This window comes from Cadophora gregata, assembly GCF_030347475.1.
Source record: "Cadophora gregata isolate MNR1 chromosome Unknown scaffold_4, whole genome shotgun sequence".
Classification (NCBI taxonomy): Eukaryota; Fungi; Ascomycota; class Leotiomycetes; order Helotiales; family Ploettnerulaceae; genus Cadophora; species Cadophora gregata.
This window is the reverse complement of record NW_026695927.1, coordinates 1,134,046-1,152,703: the sequence shown is the minus strand read 5'-3', so window position 1 is coordinate 1,152,703 and position 18,658 is coordinate 1,134,046. Positions and strand designations below refer to the sequence as shown.

At 48.7% G+C, this 18,658-nt stretch overlaps 5 protein-coding genes across 6 annotated transcripts; 1 reads left to right on the top strand and 4 right to left on the bottom strand.

Annotated features, from left to right (window-relative positions):
• Positions 1 to 1,064: 1,064 nt before the first annotated feature.
• Positions 1,065 to 2,759, top strand: ONS95_010174 (uncharacterized protein; the record flags this gene model as incomplete). Its single annotated transcript, XM_058503748.1, has 1 exon — positions 1,065 to 2,759. One exon carries the CDS (start codon positions 1,065 to 1,067, stop codon positions 2,757 to 2,759), a length of 1,695 nt encoding a protein of 564 aa, XP_058360461.1.
• Positions 2,760 to 3,473: 714 nt separating this feature from the next.
• Positions 3,474 to 5,183, bottom strand: OLE1_2 (stearoyl-CoA 9-desaturase). 2 transcript variants are annotated; one of them, XM_058503746.1, is made up of 3 exons: positions 4,845 to 5,183; positions 4,397 to 4,762; positions 3,474 to 4,243 (listed from the first exon to the last, which is right to left on the bottom strand). In XM_058503746.1, the coding sequence occupies exons 1-3, from the start codon at positions 5,086 to 5,088 to the stop codon at positions 3,645 to 3,647; spliced, it is 1,209 nt and encodes a 402-aa protein (XP_058360459.1). In that variant the 5' UTR covers positions 5,089 to 5,183; the 3' UTR covers positions 3,474 to 3,644. The 2 variants fall into 2 exon arrangements, with proteins under 2 accessions (XP_058360459.1, XP_058360460.1); XM_058503747.1 differs by having other exon boundaries at positions 4,319 to 5,183.
• Positions 5,184 to 6,599: 1,416 nt separating this feature from the next.
• Positions 6,600 to 10,179, bottom strand: ONS95_010172 (uncharacterized protein; the record flags this gene model as incomplete). Its single annotated transcript, XM_058503745.1, has 7 exons — positions 6,600 to 6,952; positions 7,057 to 8,208; positions 8,290 to 9,362; positions 9,412 to 9,623; positions 9,705 to 9,800; positions 9,876 to 9,980; positions 10,036 to 10,179. 7 exons carry the CDS (start codon positions 10,177 to 10,179, stop codon positions 6,600 to 6,602), a joined length of 3,135 nt encoding a protein of 1,044 aa, XP_058360458.1.
• A 2,366-nt stretch (positions 10,180 to 12,545) lies between these two features.
• Positions 12,546 to 14,520, bottom strand: ONS95_010171 (uncharacterized protein; the record flags this gene model as incomplete). Its single annotated transcript, XM_058503744.1, has 2 exons — positions 12,546 to 14,067; positions 14,207 to 14,520. 2 exons carry the CDS (start codon positions 14,518 to 14,520, stop codon positions 12,546 to 12,548), a joined length of 1,836 nt encoding a protein of 611 aa, XP_058360457.1.
• Positions 14,521 to 15,848: 1,328 nt separating this feature from the next.
• ONS95_010170 (uncharacterized protein) lies at positions 15,849 to 18,560 on the bottom strand (the record flags this gene model as incomplete). The annotated part of the gene is made up of 2 exons (XM_058503743.1): positions 15,849 to 18,149; positions 18,204 to 18,560. The coding sequence occupies 2 exons, from the start codon at positions 18,558 to 18,560 to the stop codon at positions 15,849 to 15,851; spliced, it is 2,658 nt and encodes an 885-aa protein (XP_058360456.1).
• Positions 18,561 to 18,658: the final 98 nt, after the last annotated feature.

Sequence of the window (18,658 nt, the reverse complement as noted above, 5' to 3'; positions counted from 1 at the left end):
TAATTCGTGAATGTTGTCACCAAAATGCCGAACTGCTCGCTTGTTGATTTGCTCCATGGTGGGGACTGCCAACTCGAGAATCTCGAAGGTGAATGTACGACGTGCAACAAAATTTCCTCAACTCTCTAACACACGTGATATCACTCATCCTTAATTTTCTTCTTCTCTTTCTTTGTTATTTACGAGGTTCGCAGTGGCAGGATAATCAGTATTGATACAAGATTGACGTCATCATGTCATACCTACCTACCAAGGTAGGTATGAGATTCTTGGCCAAGTCACGTTCTGATATCTCAGCCCCCATCGTGCGTCTGAGAAGCCTCACCGAGCATCAACTTCAACCAGACAACTATTGACCTCTTCGGGACTCCAGCTCCGGCGTTAGTATGCACAACTCCGTGGTTGCACGTGTTGATCTGTCATACAAGGTAATGCGTCCATCATAGGTATGTATCGCTGTCATCCTTTTGATCTCTTTCATTCCTTCCACGCTCATTTCTCTTTTCCATCATGCAACTTGGATATCCTATTTCATAAATCAGCCAAGTCACGTCCGATATTTCTCAGTCAGCAGATGCACCTCCAGGGAGCAATCTCTGCGTCTGGTGCGCTAGATTCGACTTTGCTGGCTGGTTCCAAATTGGACGAGCAAAACGTGATCCTGAACGATCAGAGATCAAGATTCGACATCTAGGTCATCTCTATAAGCTTCGACAAAAGAAGAACTGTGCATTCTGTCGTATGGTAGTTCATATCGCCGATATTCACTTCACACAAGAGTTGGGGCCGCACGTCGCCATTTCCTCGCCAGAAGATCATAGAGTCATGGTCACGCCTATTATTGCGGGAGAGGTCCGAACGGGAAGAAAGGTGCAGCAGATTCGTCGTTTGGAAGTTCGTTTCTATGAAGGCGTTGAGTCTGTATCGCCTTACCAGATACAAATGCTGGATGAGAGCGTCACGGTGGATCGACTGGACCAATGGAAAGATTACCAGATTAAGCGTGGGTTGAGGTTGATATTGAGGAGCTGAAGGTATGGGATGAATTCCAAGGTGCTCTTAGTATGAATGGCGGTCTACTTGCATCAGAGAACTTGGACATATCGCTCGTTGCGAGGTGGCTGGATCATTGCGTCAACAATCATCAGGAAACATGCTCAATACTTCGTCCTGACCGTGGCGACCGCGAAATTCGAACCATGATCAAAGGGGGCTTTCGACTGGGTGACGATCTTCGCGTTATTGATGTCCATGCAATGAAAATCTGTTCGGCTCCACAGGGCTTGTCGTACTGTGCTCTCAGCTATCTCTGGGGAGGAATCTCCATGTTGAAGACCTTGAAAGAGAACTTCGGAAGACTAAGCCAGGATAGCGGCATTGTCGAAGAAGAGCTACCGCTCACCATACGAGACGCAATACACTTTTGTCGAAAGATCGGCTGGCAGTACCTTTGGGTCGATGCTCTCTGCATCATTCAAGATGATGAAGTCAACGTTGCGAGCCAGATATCACAAATGCAATCCATCTATCGCTTTGCAGACTTCACAATCGTCGCAGCCAGCGGTGTTGACTCCAATGCTGGTCTGCCAGGTATTCAGACTGCTCGAAAGGTCTCACAGCACATGGAAAAGATCCAAGGACTAAGACTGGTGACCACCTTGCCGCCGTTCGAGCACATCCAGGAGACATCACGATGGAGCACCCGAGCTTGGACATTCCAGGAATCAAAGTTATCAAGGAGACTGATCATTTTCTCCGATGGTCAGATGCACTTCCGTTGTGAAGGAGGAGAGTTTTGCGAAGACACAAGAATCGAAACGCAGTCTCGGACGGGTGAACCTGGTCGTGCATATAGCCCATTCTTATCCACCTCCCTTCTGCTTGGAGCACCACACGGCAGGGGCTTCGACATATTCCAGGACCTGGTCGCGCAGTATTCCCAGAAAGTCCTTTCATATCCAGAGGACATATTGAACGGATTTTCAGGAATCATCAACGCCTTGAAGCCGTTTGGGACCATCGGCCAATACTGGATAAGTGGTCTCCCAGTCGAGGGAAGCCGACTAGTTGACTCGTTACTGTGGATACCAACATACCAACATGCCAGCGAGCTGAGACGATTCAACATTTTCCAAACCGACTTTGTTCAGAGACCTGGGAAGTACGTCGCTATTGACTCTCGCAACAAAAGGGTCGAAGACGGCGCGTACCACAAGTTCCCTTCCTGGTCTTGGATCGGTTGGATGGGAGATATTGACTACCTCGAGACGCCACCAGCGACTATCACACATGACTGTGTAGCATCTGCGGACTACTATATACTCACCATCAACGCCAGAATTCTCAATTTCAACGTTCGCAACACCAACCGTGGTATTCCATCAACCTCCTTCGATGTCTACAACATCGAAGATTCAAATGGAGACATCATCTCTGATTTTATTTACCGCTTTGACCTCGTTGAAAGAGATGAGGTCAAAAGGTTTGAAGTTCTCCTGCTGGTCACGGTAGAGGGCGATCGGGCAGATACGCCTGTTCGTCCTCGGCAGTGGAAACCGCTTTCCAGGTATGTGGGCACGGCGGAAGCTATGAATGATCCGAAGCGAGAAGTACATCATGGGCCGTACCTTAATGCTATGGTGATAAGCAAACCGGCGAATTATCCTAAGGAGCCTGCTGAGAGGGTGGCTTTGGTTAATGTGCCGATGAAGTATTGGGATGCTGAGGGTGTCATGAGACAAGAAGTGTTGATTGGCTGAACGATTTTTGCTTGATATCATTGAGATTGCTCCTGTCAAGTTATACATTCCTTGATTCTGCGTCGGCTAGCAGCGAATTATTGGCCAATCCCATTAAGCCTACGATGTAGGTTGATAGTACGAAGTTCGGTAGTTCCCCTACACGCTTGATGGGACTTCTCAGTTCATCTACACATATAGGATACATCACAGTATCTCAGAGCACCACTCTTACGTTCTGATCTAGCTATTATTTTTTCTTCCCTCGTTTTTAACTTGAATGTCTGAGAATCACCTTTTAGCTTTTGCCGCTCCCATCTCAAATCACTCCTTCAACAACCTCACTCCCGCCCTCGTCAAGCCTCCGAATCTTTACAATCTCAATACCAGGTCCCCCAAACAGATCCTTCACTGCCTTTCCGTTCTCTCCACAGCATGGCAATACATTATCATCGCCATGTCTAGCGTGGCGCGATGGTGTTCCGCCCCATATTCGGCACAATCTGATAATTGATCAGAGGACGCGAATATCCTGGCTTCATCGCGTTGACAGTGCTGGCACGTATCGTGTATGCGAACTTATGGCTTGTTCCATAGATACATTTGCAGGGATAGTGGGGTTTGTTGACGGACTCCGGGTTTTCGACCCTCCCCGAATAGGAATCACTCTACAACCACTGTGTAGCATCGCAAATATTGTACCTTGTCCATTGGAAAGACTGACGTTATCGTGAAATGAGATTTGGATTTCAAGACTCCTCTATGGGATTTTCTAATCATGCCAAGCGCCGAGATAAACAGTCACAACTCGTCCAGAACCTCGTAACCAACATGACATGCCATCAAACCCGAACCTAACCATGACGCCAGAATTCCCTCAACTCCTTCGCCGACACCACTACTCCACTAGACATTCTTCGTCGACAGCTGACTCCTCTTCCACACTTCGACTTCAAGGCCGCCCCTCAAAACACCTATCCTCATCGTCGAGAGCAGATTATGCGCCGCATTCAGATGATTATAAACACCGCCATTAAACATCGCCGTAGCATCCTTCCCAATGGCCGAAGAAATCAGCGCCATCCCTCCAGGATGATCCTTCACAAACCCTCCAACATCATGAACCACACCCGCAACCGCAACAAGAGCCTCACCCTCTTTCGCCCTGACCACAAACTCATCCCACTCAATCAACGGCAGCTCCTCCAACGGCACACCCCAATCCAATTCCGCACGGCCCCTATCAATCTTCTTCTGCAGCTGCTGCACGCGGCCCTTCTCGATCTCGTTATCCGGGAATGTCTTCAGGTTGCTGGCGAGCCCGAGCTGTTTCCAGAGGAAGATGCTCCATTTTGTAGGGTCATATTGGTGCCATTGGATGGCGTTGCGGTAGTCGGAGGGGAACTCGTGGTGGAAGTTGTGGTAACCTTCGCCGAGGGTGACGAGGGCTGTGATAACGTGGTCACGGGGTGAGTTGCGGTCGTCGAAAGGCTGGTCTCCGATCCCTGTGTGAGATGTATCAGTGTATCGGTCTTCCAAATTTGATGAGGTCTTGACAGGTGAGAAATATAGGAGCTTACAATGAGCGAGCGACTTCACACAGAACGTAGCTTGCTGCACGACAAGCAATCTCAAAATACCAGCATAGATCAACCCACCTTTCCAATCACCCCATCCCAATCCAGCAACCACACACGGCAAGAGGAAGGACATCGACAGGGCGATAGTGACGAAGTTCCTGTGCTGCCACATGACCACCGGATCATTGTTGAGATCCGTTATATCCACACGGCCGATTCTGTGAGGATCCTGCTTCAACACCATCCAGCCCATATGGGAGTACAAGAGACCTTTCTGGACAGAATATGGATCCTGGACTGTATCAGTGTACCTGTGGTGTGCACGATGGTTGCGAGACCACCATCGGATTGAGCCTTGAATGGCGCCTCCCCCGACTAGAGCGAGGAATATCTGGATTGGTAATGTGGCCGTGTATGAAGTGTGAGACCAGAGTCTGTGGTAGCCTGGTATCTGTCAATATTCCGATCTCCATGTCTACACAGCCCAGGAAGTACTGAATTGCCAACAGACAGGTTGAGGACTCACCAGCTGTGATACCCAGCCCCGTCATGAAGTAATAAACAAAAGCCCAAATAGCGGTCTTCAGCAGCAACGGCGTCGAAAAAGCCGAGAAGATGCCAAATAGCGGGATTCCTGCCACGAAGATGACATTGATCCAAGCGATATGTTCATGCCAATTTGACCAAGTCACGGCCTGATTTGCGATATGTGGTTTCTTGAGGCTAGAACTCGGTCTGAACCGCGATACTGAAGGTGCTGATGAAGACATCTTCAAGCAAGGCAATTGATGTAATAATAACCACGACACCACCAAAAGAGAGAGGAAGAAATGACGGAAAATGTGTCGTGCAAGTGATAGAGAGTGGTAAACGATATAACATCAAGACAAAACTTACATTCCCGCACTTACTCATCCATTACATTAATCTCTACCATGATGCCTCATCCAAGTGACGAGTCGTCAATTTCTGTTGGGATTTCAACCACGAGTCTATTTTCAAGGATCACGCTTTAAATCATGATAAACGTGGGTCGACTTCCCCACGCGCAATCGACTCATGTCAGGGGACCGAGAATCACAAAAAAAACGCGTGTAAAAGCATGCCACGCCAAACATGTGATGCCTCGGTCCATTTGGGGATCGTGAAGATATCATGCCTGCGTGTACGTGGCACCTTGATATGTTGAGAGGATGAGGATGTTGAGTTGGGTAGGGTAGGGGGAGAGCGGGAGGTGATGGAATTGTGGAAACGTGGATGGGCTGCCGAGGCCGAGGACTGGGAAAGAGTGGAGCTGTGAAGGGCTCCACTGTGAGTGGCTGGACAATTGGAAGTGCGAATAGACCGAATATGGAAAATACTGAGTCTTTGGACAAAATCTTAGATTTGAATTTCGCGCAGACATAGTGACAAGGAGGGCTGGCATGTGAATGTGGGATGAGGGAGGTACCTTACAGGCGAGCAGCAGTCCAGCCTGGGTCCGTCGAAAGTCAACAAACTCCATCGTAGAGAGGGAGCGCGAACAAATAGTTTCTATACTTAGCATCGAATGTGTCTTAAAGAATATAATAATAAAGATATTATAAACATATGGTAGGTAGAAGCAGTTGTCAAATCACAGATCGAAGGATGCCAAAGCGAGAAACCATCTCTCTTCAAAGCATTTTAGTGATCGAGGCAAAACCAAGTGGGTGATTTTGTGTTCTCGCTTCTTTCTTCCAAGCATTATTATCGAAACGGGACGTAGGTGGAGATGTTAATTGGTCTAGAAATACGGTGGTGCTATGGTTTTTTACTTCTGACTTCGATCTGCATCATGTTGGCAGTCGATCTCCTTATCATTTAATAATCTATCCTGTATTACATCTCAGTTACGTCACACCACTCGTTTCGTCCCAGATGAAGTGTTCCTAGTTTGCACTCAATAAAACCGGGATATGAAAGACGCTGGTTCGACTAAAGCCTGTAAGCTGAGTCGTGAACTGTATGAGGAAAAGCAGGCGAGCCCCTGAAAGCTTCTCTCCGGCCGGTGTGACGATGACTATTTACTGCTAAGCGAGTCGATTGTCTAAAGCTTAAGTCACCCCTACCTAGTGTCTCCTCATCGATACCGGAATACACGTTGCTGAATAAGGTGAGTGATCTGGAGGACTCCCCAATTTTGGGAATTAGTACGTAGTGTCTTATTCTTGAATTATAGAGCTTGGCATTCAAGAAATTGTATGTATGCACGTAACATTCGCTGGATGCTAGATTGTATATGTATATTCACATCTATATTCTACAAAGATACATCCCCCTTCATTCCAGACCTCCCGTCCCCAGGTGCAGACCCAGGTCCGGGTCCAGGTCCACCTTCAGGCATATACCTCCCCATTGTATCTCCCACTCCAGATCTCAAAGGTTGTAAATCCCTCGCAATACCAACACCACTGTCTCCAAGTTTCGATGGACCTCGAATTTCGTCATACGAATGCGTGTATGGTGGATACTGGGATGCAGACTCAGGAGCAGCGGCTGCTGATACTGGTGGAGGGGCAGAGGATGATGGCTGGGATTGCGACTGAGACTGGGATGACGCAGCGGCACCGGCTCGATCCTCGAGGTCTTCGAGGCGTCGCTTCATGCGTTTTCCTATGTGGGTGGTTAGCTTTTCCTTTATAGTAACTTCTCCTTCGTATCCCCATCTACTGATGCATGTTTTATGGAAAGGAAAATAGAAGAATAGATGAACGTACGGTAATTCCTCTGCGCAATACGATTCTGGATCCGTCGCCGCTCGGCTATATCCGTGATGTACGTCCAGTCTTGATCTGGTGGTGCGGCTCGCGATGGGCCTGCTGAAGGACTTGGGTGGTCCGGCTGGGAATGAGGTTGGGGTTGTGACTGGGTGTGAGGCTTTGTAGGCGGTGGACTTTGGCGGAGTGTCTGCTCGGGCGTCCGGCGGAAGCTGTAGGTGGTGATAACCTGTGCGGGCGGGGCATTGGTTGTTCTGTCTGAACTGTGCTGTGTGCTTGTCGTAGGATCAAATTTTGACGAAGTTCCTTTCATTTTCTCCTTCTCTCTTTCATCCTCTGCCTGGCTATTACCCATGTATGCTATAAGTACTTCATCACCGGTCATAGGTCGAGGTTTTGGTTCGTAGCTGTGTCTGTCGCGATTGAAGAATTTCGTACCAGTCGTGTGAGGCTTCTTCCTCCCTAGTATCTCTACCTTTCCCGCTACCTTGCCAATGTCCGTTGCACTGCTTGTCGAACCTATGTGGCGTGGCTCAATCATGGAAGACATTTTCATCTTTTTCTCTGGCGGACCGTACCATTCTTTGGAATCATGTGAAGTTGGCTCTGTTTTGACAATGGTCTTGTGATCTGGTAGCGAAGGACTTCTTGATGCCTCTCCGTACTCGGACTTGGGAGCTATCCAGGCAAGTTTCTTATCAATCCATGATTTTTCATCGTCTGTCAATGGAATACGAGGAGGTGGTAATGTCAGAGGTACAGATGTTGTTTCCTGAGACATTGCATCTCGCTTCAACATCTGCTGTCTCATGAACTCGTTCATTTGCTCTTGAGCAGCGGAACCCTTCTCCGAAGTTTCACTGAAAGGCTGCTCATGGTTGTTTGGAACAGGCGAAAGAGTGCTCCGCAAGCTCGGATCGGGATAGGGCAGATATCGTAAGCTTGTCTCGCGAAGAGGTAAGTTCGGCTCAGCGTAGGGATTTGACCGACTCCGTTGATGACCATCAAACCTGTGTAACAAGGACTTATCGTAGGCAACAGCACCCGCTCTGTCAGTCTGATCCAAGCTTTGGAAACTGGGTAAGGTGATAGGACTACTCGAAGAATGTTTGGATCGTGACTTTTCTTCCTTGAGGACACGTTGCGCTTCATCTAAGAACCAGGGTGTTAGCTTTCCGTTAAATGTTTTTCAACTGTGTATGTCAGTGGATAATGAAAGGTTACAGAGCTTACATAGTTGTCTGCGCAAACTATCGACATAAGCTTCTGCTGGGCCATCTCTTCGCCATGTGGTCCTGTAAACACACTCCGACCCAGTATTTTCACACATCCTGCAGCGATTGAAATCTCCGTCACAATGAATATTATTCTCATAACACCGATCGCAAGCCCTTGGAGGCTCCTTTGGCGTATCTGCTTGCGTCGAAGCTGTTCTCTGCTGAGAAGATGCCGCGACCTCCTTTGCAGGTGAACCAGACCCACGACCCAGTCCCAGGAAATTCGTTGAAGTAACGTAGCCAACGAATGAACAAGCTGCATTCTCGGGAAGGAGATTCCATATAAACACAGGAATCGATAGTAGTACCAGAGCTGAAAAGCTATTGTATACAGCTTCAACTTTGGCGTATTTGACCAGTGTCGGGCAAGAGGCTAGCCACTTCTGACAAGATTCTGAGCTGAGATTTTGGTGTTTCTCTAGTGCTAGCGAGATGATGACTCGTGGGACTTCGTACTCGTCGCCTTGGATATGGTTCACCAGTTCTTGTTGGTATCCTTGCTCTCTCGATGGAGGAGTGTGAGATGTACATGACGAGCCAGACTGTCCAGCCGGACATTGGGCACTTGATGAGGGCGTCGATGAACTGGCCCCAGACATCCCAACTCTCCTTGTCATCCTCCTTCCGAGCTCGATACTGGGTAACGTCGGATCAGAGGTAGCAACAATATGAATTGGTGTTCTTCTACACTCCAATTTCCTCCTTTTCCCGTTCTGCATCCGCTCTGGTCTTTCGTGCTTCAAAATCGAGAGAACTTTATTGTGGAGCATAGCAGCCGAAAAGGGTGGACTGTCAATCCAATCTTCTAATACTTCTATCAATGCATTCGTGAAAGAGTAACGACCAGGCAAAGGAGCGATACTTTCGAATCCACAAGCAGCAATGGTTTCAGTGACGGCCGAACCTACAGCGGGTGCTGCACTCGCTGCTGCACAGCAGTCTAAAAGCAGAAGAACGTCGAAATCGGCTTTCTCGAACAGGGTCTGAATAGCTGACCATTCAAGTGAAGCGTATGCGGGATCTTGTTTACTGTTCTTCATTAGCGTCTTCTTAAAATCAGATAGGATGTCTTTCATACCATGTCCACGTTGCCCCTCGGCTGGAATTGATGCCAGCATGACCGGCGTAATACACGATAACCAAGTTTCCACTTCCATCATTTTCCTCGACGACGTCGACGACTTTGCTCATGAGCTTGAGATGAGAGTTCTTGGATGGAATCAACCATCTGTCTGTATTGAATCCGTAATCCCGGAATACTTTCTGGAGATCGTCCAGTTCCCATTCAACCTGAGCATTGATCAGTGCTGATTCAATGACTTTCGCCCCACTCAAGAATCTGACGATTTATTGTTAGGTGGAATCACTCACATTCATCTTATCATCCTCCCATCTCAGCAAGAGTACAGAGACATTGTTATATCTCGCCTTGGCCCTCCCCTCATTCGGGAACGCCCGGTCAGCAGCCTGTAAATTCTCAGCCACCCGACTTCACTTTACCAATCTCTCGAGTCAAATCCTCCCAATCCCTTGAAAACTCACATTCTGCAAATCTCTCGCAAAAGCCTCCAGATCTTTCATATGATAATCCGCTCGCCTTGTGTCGTGCGTCATAGACAATGGGCCAGAAAGCGGGGTTGCTTCATCCTGCATTTATTAGACACGTGCTTTCGACCGTATATGTAAATATTGAGATACTCACTAATGAATCCGAAGGATTTGTATTTGGAGACTCTGTCGTGTTGCCATCTCCTTCTGCAGATGATGATGATGATGCTGATGATGCAGATGAGAGGGTGATGAAAGGCTCGGCCACCGCCTCGGCATCCCCACGAGCAACCAACATTGCTTGCTCTGCTCTGCTCTGTCACGAGTCCTCACCCTCGGTTGACGTCGTGAAAAGGTCTCCCTCCGTCCGAGTACCGTGTGTTTCAGTTCCAGGTCAGATATCCAATACTCTCATCGTGAGTACAAGTCGAATCGATTCGCTATCCAAGTCGTCGTAATGAGAAAAAAAAAGAGAGCAGAAAACAGATGACGAACGTACGTTGAAGAAGGGAGAAAAGAGACAGACGCGCGCGCACAAGACAGGACTTGAATCTCGCAGCGCATCGCATCCCTGCCTGACCTGCCGGGTCATCCATCGGTGAGCAATTATTGTACCTTAACAACGCCAGAACGCCCCCCGGCGCTGACCGTGCAGCTCGCTTGAGGCCCCCGGAGAACCTCCTGGCCAGTGAGAGGCCGCTGGAGAGGAGAGGAGAGCGTTACGAGGATTACTTCGTTACCCTCTACTAGTAGGAGTCTAGGGCCTGCGAGACAGAAGGGGCAAGCGGGTTCGGACTGACTGGGTAAGGTATGTCAGCTGAGGTTCGCTCAGGTTGGCGACCTCAGGCGTTGGAGAAGTACGAAAGTACAGTAGTACTGTAGCGCTCGAGTAAGGGCAAGGGCAAGGGCGGCCTATTTCAGGGGCAGGTGGCCCGTGGCGGGTCATGCGTCAGCTTAGGAAGCGTCACTGCCCCGGCCCAGAGGACCGTTCGAGGGGCATCATCCGCTTTTGCCTGAAGGAAAGGAAAGGAGAGGGGACGAGATAGGTAGGTAAGGTAGGAGGTACTGTAGGATACGGAGCGGATGGGGAATAGAGTTCGTGGTGAGTACAGTACTTACAGTAGTACTGCATTGCATTGCATTGTCATCCGGTTGAGCTGATCAAAATTCAAGGGGCTTTGAATGATTCAGGATCCAACACTACTACTGGACGAAGCGGAGCGGATGTTACTGTACAGTACAGTACTGTACTGTACTGCCCTTATGCATAAGTGAAAATGCATGTAAATAGCCCGACTCGCTCCCTGCATACTTTGTAAATGACACCAAAATAATTAATGAACTCCGAACCGCTCATCACCCATGTAAGCAAGCCATCACATCACGCTCCCCATTTATCTGCCGCGATTTAGAGTTCTGACATTCCAATTAGGTAAGGTAAGTCTCGCTTTCGCGCCTTCGAGCCCCCACTCCGGCTTGGGCTCTCACAGTGCTCCTGCGAACGACTTACAGTCCAGCACGAAACAGATATACGAGATATGTACCTAGGTCAGCCTGCATCCCAACTCTCAGGCTAAATTGCCAATTGTCAAGTAGAGTGCGAGCTCGTGAACATCATGCCTATGATAAGCATCAGTGCACCCTAATCCTCTTGTGTAACAAGATATCCTTATTAGGTAGGCAAATCCTCGCTTTCGCTCCATCTTGCCTCGTCACACAAGAATAGGTCTCCCAGTTCATTCGACCAACGACTCGGCTACGTAAACGAGATATAAGTGTAAATTTCCAGATCCCCAATACTACACATACTTATTTTGGGCGTCTTTACTCCCATTCCCCTTTTTACAGAGGTATCTTTTTAAGGCAAGTCCTCGTTCTCGCTCCATCTCACTTTCATAAACCCAAACAATCCCCCAGCTCTCTCAGTCAAGTCTACCAAAGACTTGACAGCATAAACGAGATATAAGTATCTCCTTCTCAGTTTCCCAGTCAGATATCCAGCGGCAGAATCTGGACATTACAATCCTTATTCTAGGCATCATCGCTCCCGTTTTCTCTACTACGAGAAGGGGTTCTCATCCTATGAAATTCTCCCTTACTCTCCCTCTAGCTTTCATCACCCCACTACTGTAGCTCTTCAACCTTCTCCCATTTCATTCCAGCTAGCAACTTGCGGTATTGGGCAGAAAATATACGAGATATCGCAAGCCACTTTTCAAACCTTTTCGGCTAGATTACCAGTAGTAGAGTCTGAACTCATCAACACTGTGGTTACGAGCATCAGTGGCCCTGCTGTGTTCTGGTGTAGCAATACCCGCGCTTCAGCTCCCTCTCACTTCCATCTCGCTCCAAATAACCTCTCACAGTTCAGTCCTACAAGTAGCTCTGATCATAGACGAGATGAATACGAGATATCGCAAGCCACTATGCAAATTTCTTCCGCTAGGCTTCCAGAAGAGGAGTTCGAACTCCTCAGAAATAAATACGAGCCTCTTTGGCCATCTCTCTCCTACCATGCTTGGCAACGCATGCGAATTGGACGAAGTCATCACTTTCGCTTTCCTCTCCCCATCGCTCGAAACATAGCCTCCCTCTCACCTCTGCTGTCATCCCCCCAAACAAACGCCTCCATTTCGACTCACTCCTCTCCTCTCCTTCCTCACCTCACCTCACCTCCCTCTCCTTACTCATCTCCTTCCTCCTACTCACAAACTTCGCCACCCTCGCCGCCCACCTCACACTCCTCTCATCCACAACCCTCGCGAACCAATCCGCCGCTACAAAAATACTCACCGTGTTAACCACCACCGCAAGCGCAAACCATTGCATATACCTCCCCAGATCTTTATTCGCATCATATCCTGCCCATGCCTTCACGAGGATCTTCGTCCCGATGCAGAATAATACCGGCCCGTGCATGAGATAGAAACCGAAACTGATTCTCCCCAAGTACTGCGCGAACTTATTCGTGAAGAGGGACTGTAGATTCATCCTCCTTACGGCAGCAAACAATCTTCCTCGTAGGGGGAGGCGAGGTTGGCGATCTGGCTGTGTCTTTGCTGGAGGAGCCGACAGTGAAAGTGAGAAAGCGAGGAGCAACGAGCCGAGGATTCGCACGCCTTGGTCTTTGTCGCCGAAGAAAGGGCCTAACGAGTTGTAACTGGAGGGGATGAGTGCGTATACCCAGGTTGAGATTGGTCCTAGGACGCCGAGTGAAGGGGGGATGTGTGGGAAGGAGAGGAGGAGGAGGGAGATGATGAAGAGGATGTAGGGGATTAGGATGCGTAGGATGCGGAGAATAGGGTTGGTGAGTTTGTGGATGTGAGTAGTGTAGGGTTTCGTCTGGCGGGTGAGTTTGCTCCATGTTGAGGATGATACGCGGGAGGACGTGTCGACATCGAAGTTCATCATCTCCATGGCCTCGCTTGTTGTCGGTAACAGGCCCTCTGCTTCATCCCCATCAGGTTGCTCTCCTTTCCTCGCCTCCACTATCGCCTTCGCCTTTGCATGCCTCGGAATATCCAGATTCGCCAACAACGCACCCCCAACAAACAGAAACAAATCCCACTTCCCCATATAAAACAAATACGTATCCCAAGCCACCAGAAACGCCATCCTCCACCCAGGACTCAACTTCGCAACCGCCAAAACCGTCCCATACACCACGAACGAACCACGGATCTCTAACGGAATAGTCCACAAATGTCCGTTATAAGGCGGCGAGTAGGTCGGTCCCTCGACGTTCATTAACGGATACATGAAGATCTTCTGATTCGCCCACCAGTCCCAGAACTGCGCGGAAAAGGTACTGAATTGTTGGGGCAGGGTATTCCATCGCGGCGGGTCCGGGGTGAAGAAGTCCCAGTAGCGGAGAAGCATGCAGATGAATGTGTTTACCGCGCAAGGCAGATACAGACGCATACAGCGGCGGAACGTCGAGCTGGAAAGCGTCTCGAGAACACCGGCTGTGTCACCAGTATGGATCTTGGAGAGAGCGCGGTAGGAGATGGCGTACCCGGATATCACGAAGAAAGTTGCGACGGCGGGATGCCCGCCGAAGAGGAGGCGGATGATGGGGAGTTGGAAGAAGTAGTTGTCCGTGGGGGAGGCGCCGTAGGTGTTTTTGAGGGCGGGGAACCAGTTTACGACGAAGTGGGTCAGGTAGACGATGAAGCATGCGATGCCGCTGTTGGATATATTAGCACTTATTCATGCAGTTTTCGGGATTTACGAGGGAGGTCAAAAAATTCGGACTCCGAAACATATATTCCAGCAGCTTGAGTTCTAGGATCAAGAAAACAAAGGGAAAGAAGTCAATTACTGACCGTAGCCCATCCAGGTAAGCCGTAGGCGAGAGTCTCCGATCCTCTACTCCATTTTGGCCCTTCGAATTCTTCTGTGCTCCCCATTTCGGCACAAAACTCGGAATCAACGATACAAACATAGCTAAAACCACTGCCCAGACTTTCCCTAGCGCTCCTTTCAAGTTCAACCGTGTAATTCGTGCCAAGTCCTTTCTTCGAGGTCTTTCATCCTGGGGTTTGAGTTCTGGAGGAGTTCTTGAGGATGTTGAGCATTCTTCTTCCTTGTAGAACTCTGAGAGGAGCGAGACATGGTTCTGGGGATCGTTCTTCTCCATGATTGAGTGACTGGTGTCAGGGAAGCTCAGGTCCTGCTTGACTTCCCTGGCCTAAGATGCTCGATGACACGTAGTGTTGTGCTCTCACGAAGTCGTGAGAAACACCCCGAGTTGTTTGCTTTCCAGCTACAATCCATATATGGGGACACGGCCAGAAATCGCGAACTGTAATCTTGCGAAATTTGCGGTATTTTGCAAGATATGAATGATGATATGTTGTAGGATATTATGAAAATAAGCGTCACTGCCGATTCTGCAAACTAGATCACGACCAAGTCGTGTTTGAAAGGATGAAGAAAACGAAGGGTAAGATCAACTGTAAGAAAAGATTTCAAACAACCTCAAGTCAGCAGAAGAGAAAGCATAAAATGAGAGTTCAAACAATGACAAGTGTCACATCGTAAAGAATAGCCTACTCGTATCTGCAGATCACTGAATAAAGGGAGTAACTGGACCAGCCAATGGAAATCAGCACAGGCAAGCATCTCAAGCGCATATTGCCATCAAGCCTCAACACCGAAGACACACATCCCTGATGTCTTTGAGTAAATTAAATTCCCGTTGCTTCTCGCAAGAATGAGGCGTCGAGGGTTGAGCGCCTGTTCTACGCAACGTAGCCTCGGACGAATTAGAGTTCGGAAAATGACAGATTTGTGACAGACCACTGAGACAAAGAGGCGTTCAATATGCCAGTCTTACTTTCGGGATGAGACTTTCGGATTTTTGCATCGCTAGGGCTGACTTTACTCTACACTGCAACCTACGTGCATGAGGGTAAGGTGTAGAAACTTTTGGTAAATTACTCGTGTCATCGAAACGGTCTCTTTTCAAGTTCAAACCCTATGAGTGAGCCAAATTTAGACATAGGCTGTCAAAGCCAAATACTTCCGTCGGCGAGAGAACATTAGCAAAGCAGAGAATATCGTCAGGTACTCACAAAGGCTGGACCCAGTAAAAGTGAATTCAATCTCTTGGCGAAATGATTCTGTTAGATCTGGGTAGATTTTACGCGATGAAGCAGATCATATGGTTCCTCTAACAACATTTCGTAATTGGACTGAATCCGTCCGAACAAAATGCCAGGAGAAACAAGGGATGTGAGATCGAAAGTCTAAAATGTAAAAGAACACATTACTTAGACATGCGGCAATATGGATTCGGCGACGATCGAAGGTACCATGCCGCATGAAGGTAAGTGGCCCTGGATGCGACGCGAAGTGTGCCACGATAATACCATGCCACTTGGGCTGCAACAAAAACCATGCTGATTGATATTCTTGCTACAAATTCAGTCCTTTCCGCCCAATGGAGTATCGTGACTCGTTCTATCAGACCAAACTCAGTCGCTCCAGTCTGATCTTTGCATCTTCTACCAATGCAGATTCTCGATCCAAGGCCTCCATGATCTCAACCATCTTACCTTTCCTAATATCAGACGAAACCTTGATGTTCGGTGTTGAGGGAACGTCGTCGGACATCTTGCTCTCGATCTGGTCAAGTAGGTCTTCATGCAACTGCTTAATCTCTTCGTAACGAGCCCATGGTTCCTTTGCCTTCCTTCTGCCAAAATCATCAGACTCGCCTCCAACAATCTTACTTTCCACCATCTTGACCTCTCCAAACCAAGCCTTCTCCTTGTCGCTCAGCTCTCTAGTGGTGCCTTTCATTCCATTTCGTCGTAGCTTCTCAATCCTGTCAGAAAGCTCCTTCTGCCGTGATTTGGCTGCCTCGATGCGTTTGGTGACGCTCTCGTCAACAGAAACGGTTGGTCCGTCATCAATATCATTACCAGTAATAGCATCGACACGAGACGCAACATCATTTGCTTTCTTGATCTGAGATTTCAGCTCCACTTGAAGGTGTTGGCAACGTCGGAAGAGTTCTGCAGCAGCTATGCCGATGCGATGTGTCTCTTCGCTCAACACTTTATGGGCTTCCGCCATGATTTGCAGGGTTGCTGGAGATAGCCGAACCTCTTCCTTGAGTAATCGTTTGTATTTACTGTGCCCTAGCTTCTCGATGAAAGCTGGTAGCGCTGAGCTTTCATCCAGTGTATGTGATGGTTCATATACAGGTCGTGGCTCACACAGAATGAGAGGCCTATCAGGCTCGGAATCGTAAGTTGGGGACCGTGATCGAGAGCGACGGACCTCCGCTACTGCGTCTTTGGCTGTCTCAAAGGTCAGAGCGAGAGGTCCATAAGGTGTAGCTGACAATAACATGTGTCCCAGATCAGGGTCAAGCAGTAGAGTGCTAGCGGCCAGTGAAGAGGAAGGCTCGACGGGATTTTGGGTATAAATTCGTTGGCGCATAGAATTGTCGGCTCTGGCCATAATATCAATGCGAAACTCAGCGCCATGTGTAGCTTCTTTTAGGTCTCCATCTAGGCGGAAAACCCAAGGATGAAGCGAGACGAAAGTGATGCTAGAGGTATTGGTAATGTAGAATGAATAGCGCGAGGTCACATCATGACTGAAAACTGGCCAATCTTTCTCGTTGACTTCGCTTCCCTTGGAAGTATCAAGAACCTCGAACGTGAGCAGAGTTGGAGAGTCCAAGGATTCGTCCAGAAGTCGTGCAGATTTTGATTTCGACTTTGGCAGCCACTGCGCTTCAACGCCATCCAAATCCAAGCAGATAGAAAGTCTGCCACTACTCGTTAGAAGACAGATGATTCCGAACGAAGCACCCTCCTTATCAACGTCGTCGCTTAAGATATCTACTTCCTCGCCTGACATTAGTTGTTCATCATCAATCTTGGCCCCAATGATATAGATGTCGCTGAGTAAACTGTCAAGTTCCCTGTCCGACTCATCTGGTGCCAGCTCTACATCGAATGGTCCTTGCAACTTGGGGATTTTTCCAGGCTTTGAGGGCCTTGAAAATACTTCTGCTGAACGTTCCCCAGGAGGTGCTTCGACATGTACTGGGTCCTGGTCGTCGATCTCTTTCATCCATGCCAACTGTTGTTGTCCGAGCGCCTTCATGTTCGCAGGAATGGATGGGTCATCTTCTATGGTGGCGAGTTTCGCAACAATGGAGACGGACAACGATGGTATGAGAGCTGATGGCGGGGACCATTTCTCTGGCAGCAAAGGGCATAGAGCATAGACGTCGCCTTCTCTCATAGCAATCCAGAGAGTCATGGGTGACCATCCACCACTGCCTCGTCCTGCAAAACAAGCCGATGCGACATCCATCTCAACTGAATCTGGCGAGAAGCTCTTGTTGCCACCAACAGAAGCTCCAAAGTCTTCATCAACGGAAATGCCATCTGCTAATTTCTTGAGGTCGATTGCCAGTGTTGGTCTGTCGAAAGACCATCGATCCGCACTAGAAAGCTCCCATATCCGTACAATGGCGTCTACTGTTACAGTCACCAGACAAGTACCATTGACGCCCAGAGGATGCCATAGCGCTGAAGCTATCCCGGCTTGAGATGTGACATGTGTCGTCGGTCCTAAGGTGTAGGATTTCAGCTTCATCGGGCTGGTATCAGCAGCAGTAAGGAGGGCAGGCTCCGGCAAGATCGCAATATGGACGGTATGTGTAGTCAAGATGGCGATGAAGTTTCCATTGGGGGAGATGACCAGTTGTCTGATGTCGTCCGCAACTTGTGTCTTTATGGTCTGTAATGGAGGTTCAGTACTTCGACATATGAATGAGCTTGGTAGATAACGTACCCGATATCCTTGAGCATGGTCCGCCTCATACTGACTGCTTTCTCTAAAGCCTCTGTCATCACCTCCTTTCCGTGAAGCAGCTTTCTTAGCCTCCTTGTATTCCCAGCCCTGCTTCAAGTAAACAAGGTCCGCCCATCGGATTTCCTTCCCAACAGCTATGAAGACCTCTGTTCCACGTCGCGCAATTGTTCTCCGCGGCCCGGGCTTCGCAGATCTCTTGCTCGCAGAGTCTGTTCCATTGGATTGAGATAGGAAGTTGCTAGTAGCTTTGGCGGGAGTTGGAGTGAAGACGCCATGCCCAGGGTAGGGTTTTTGAAGCCATGCAGGCGTGTATTCGGCGATTGTCTGCTTTTGCATCTCGGCGTGTTCAGCTCAGCGAAAAGCTTCGGAAGTTGAACAGACCCTCAAATATATTTAAGAGTCATGGGCTATTACCGTGACATGGGCGAATGATC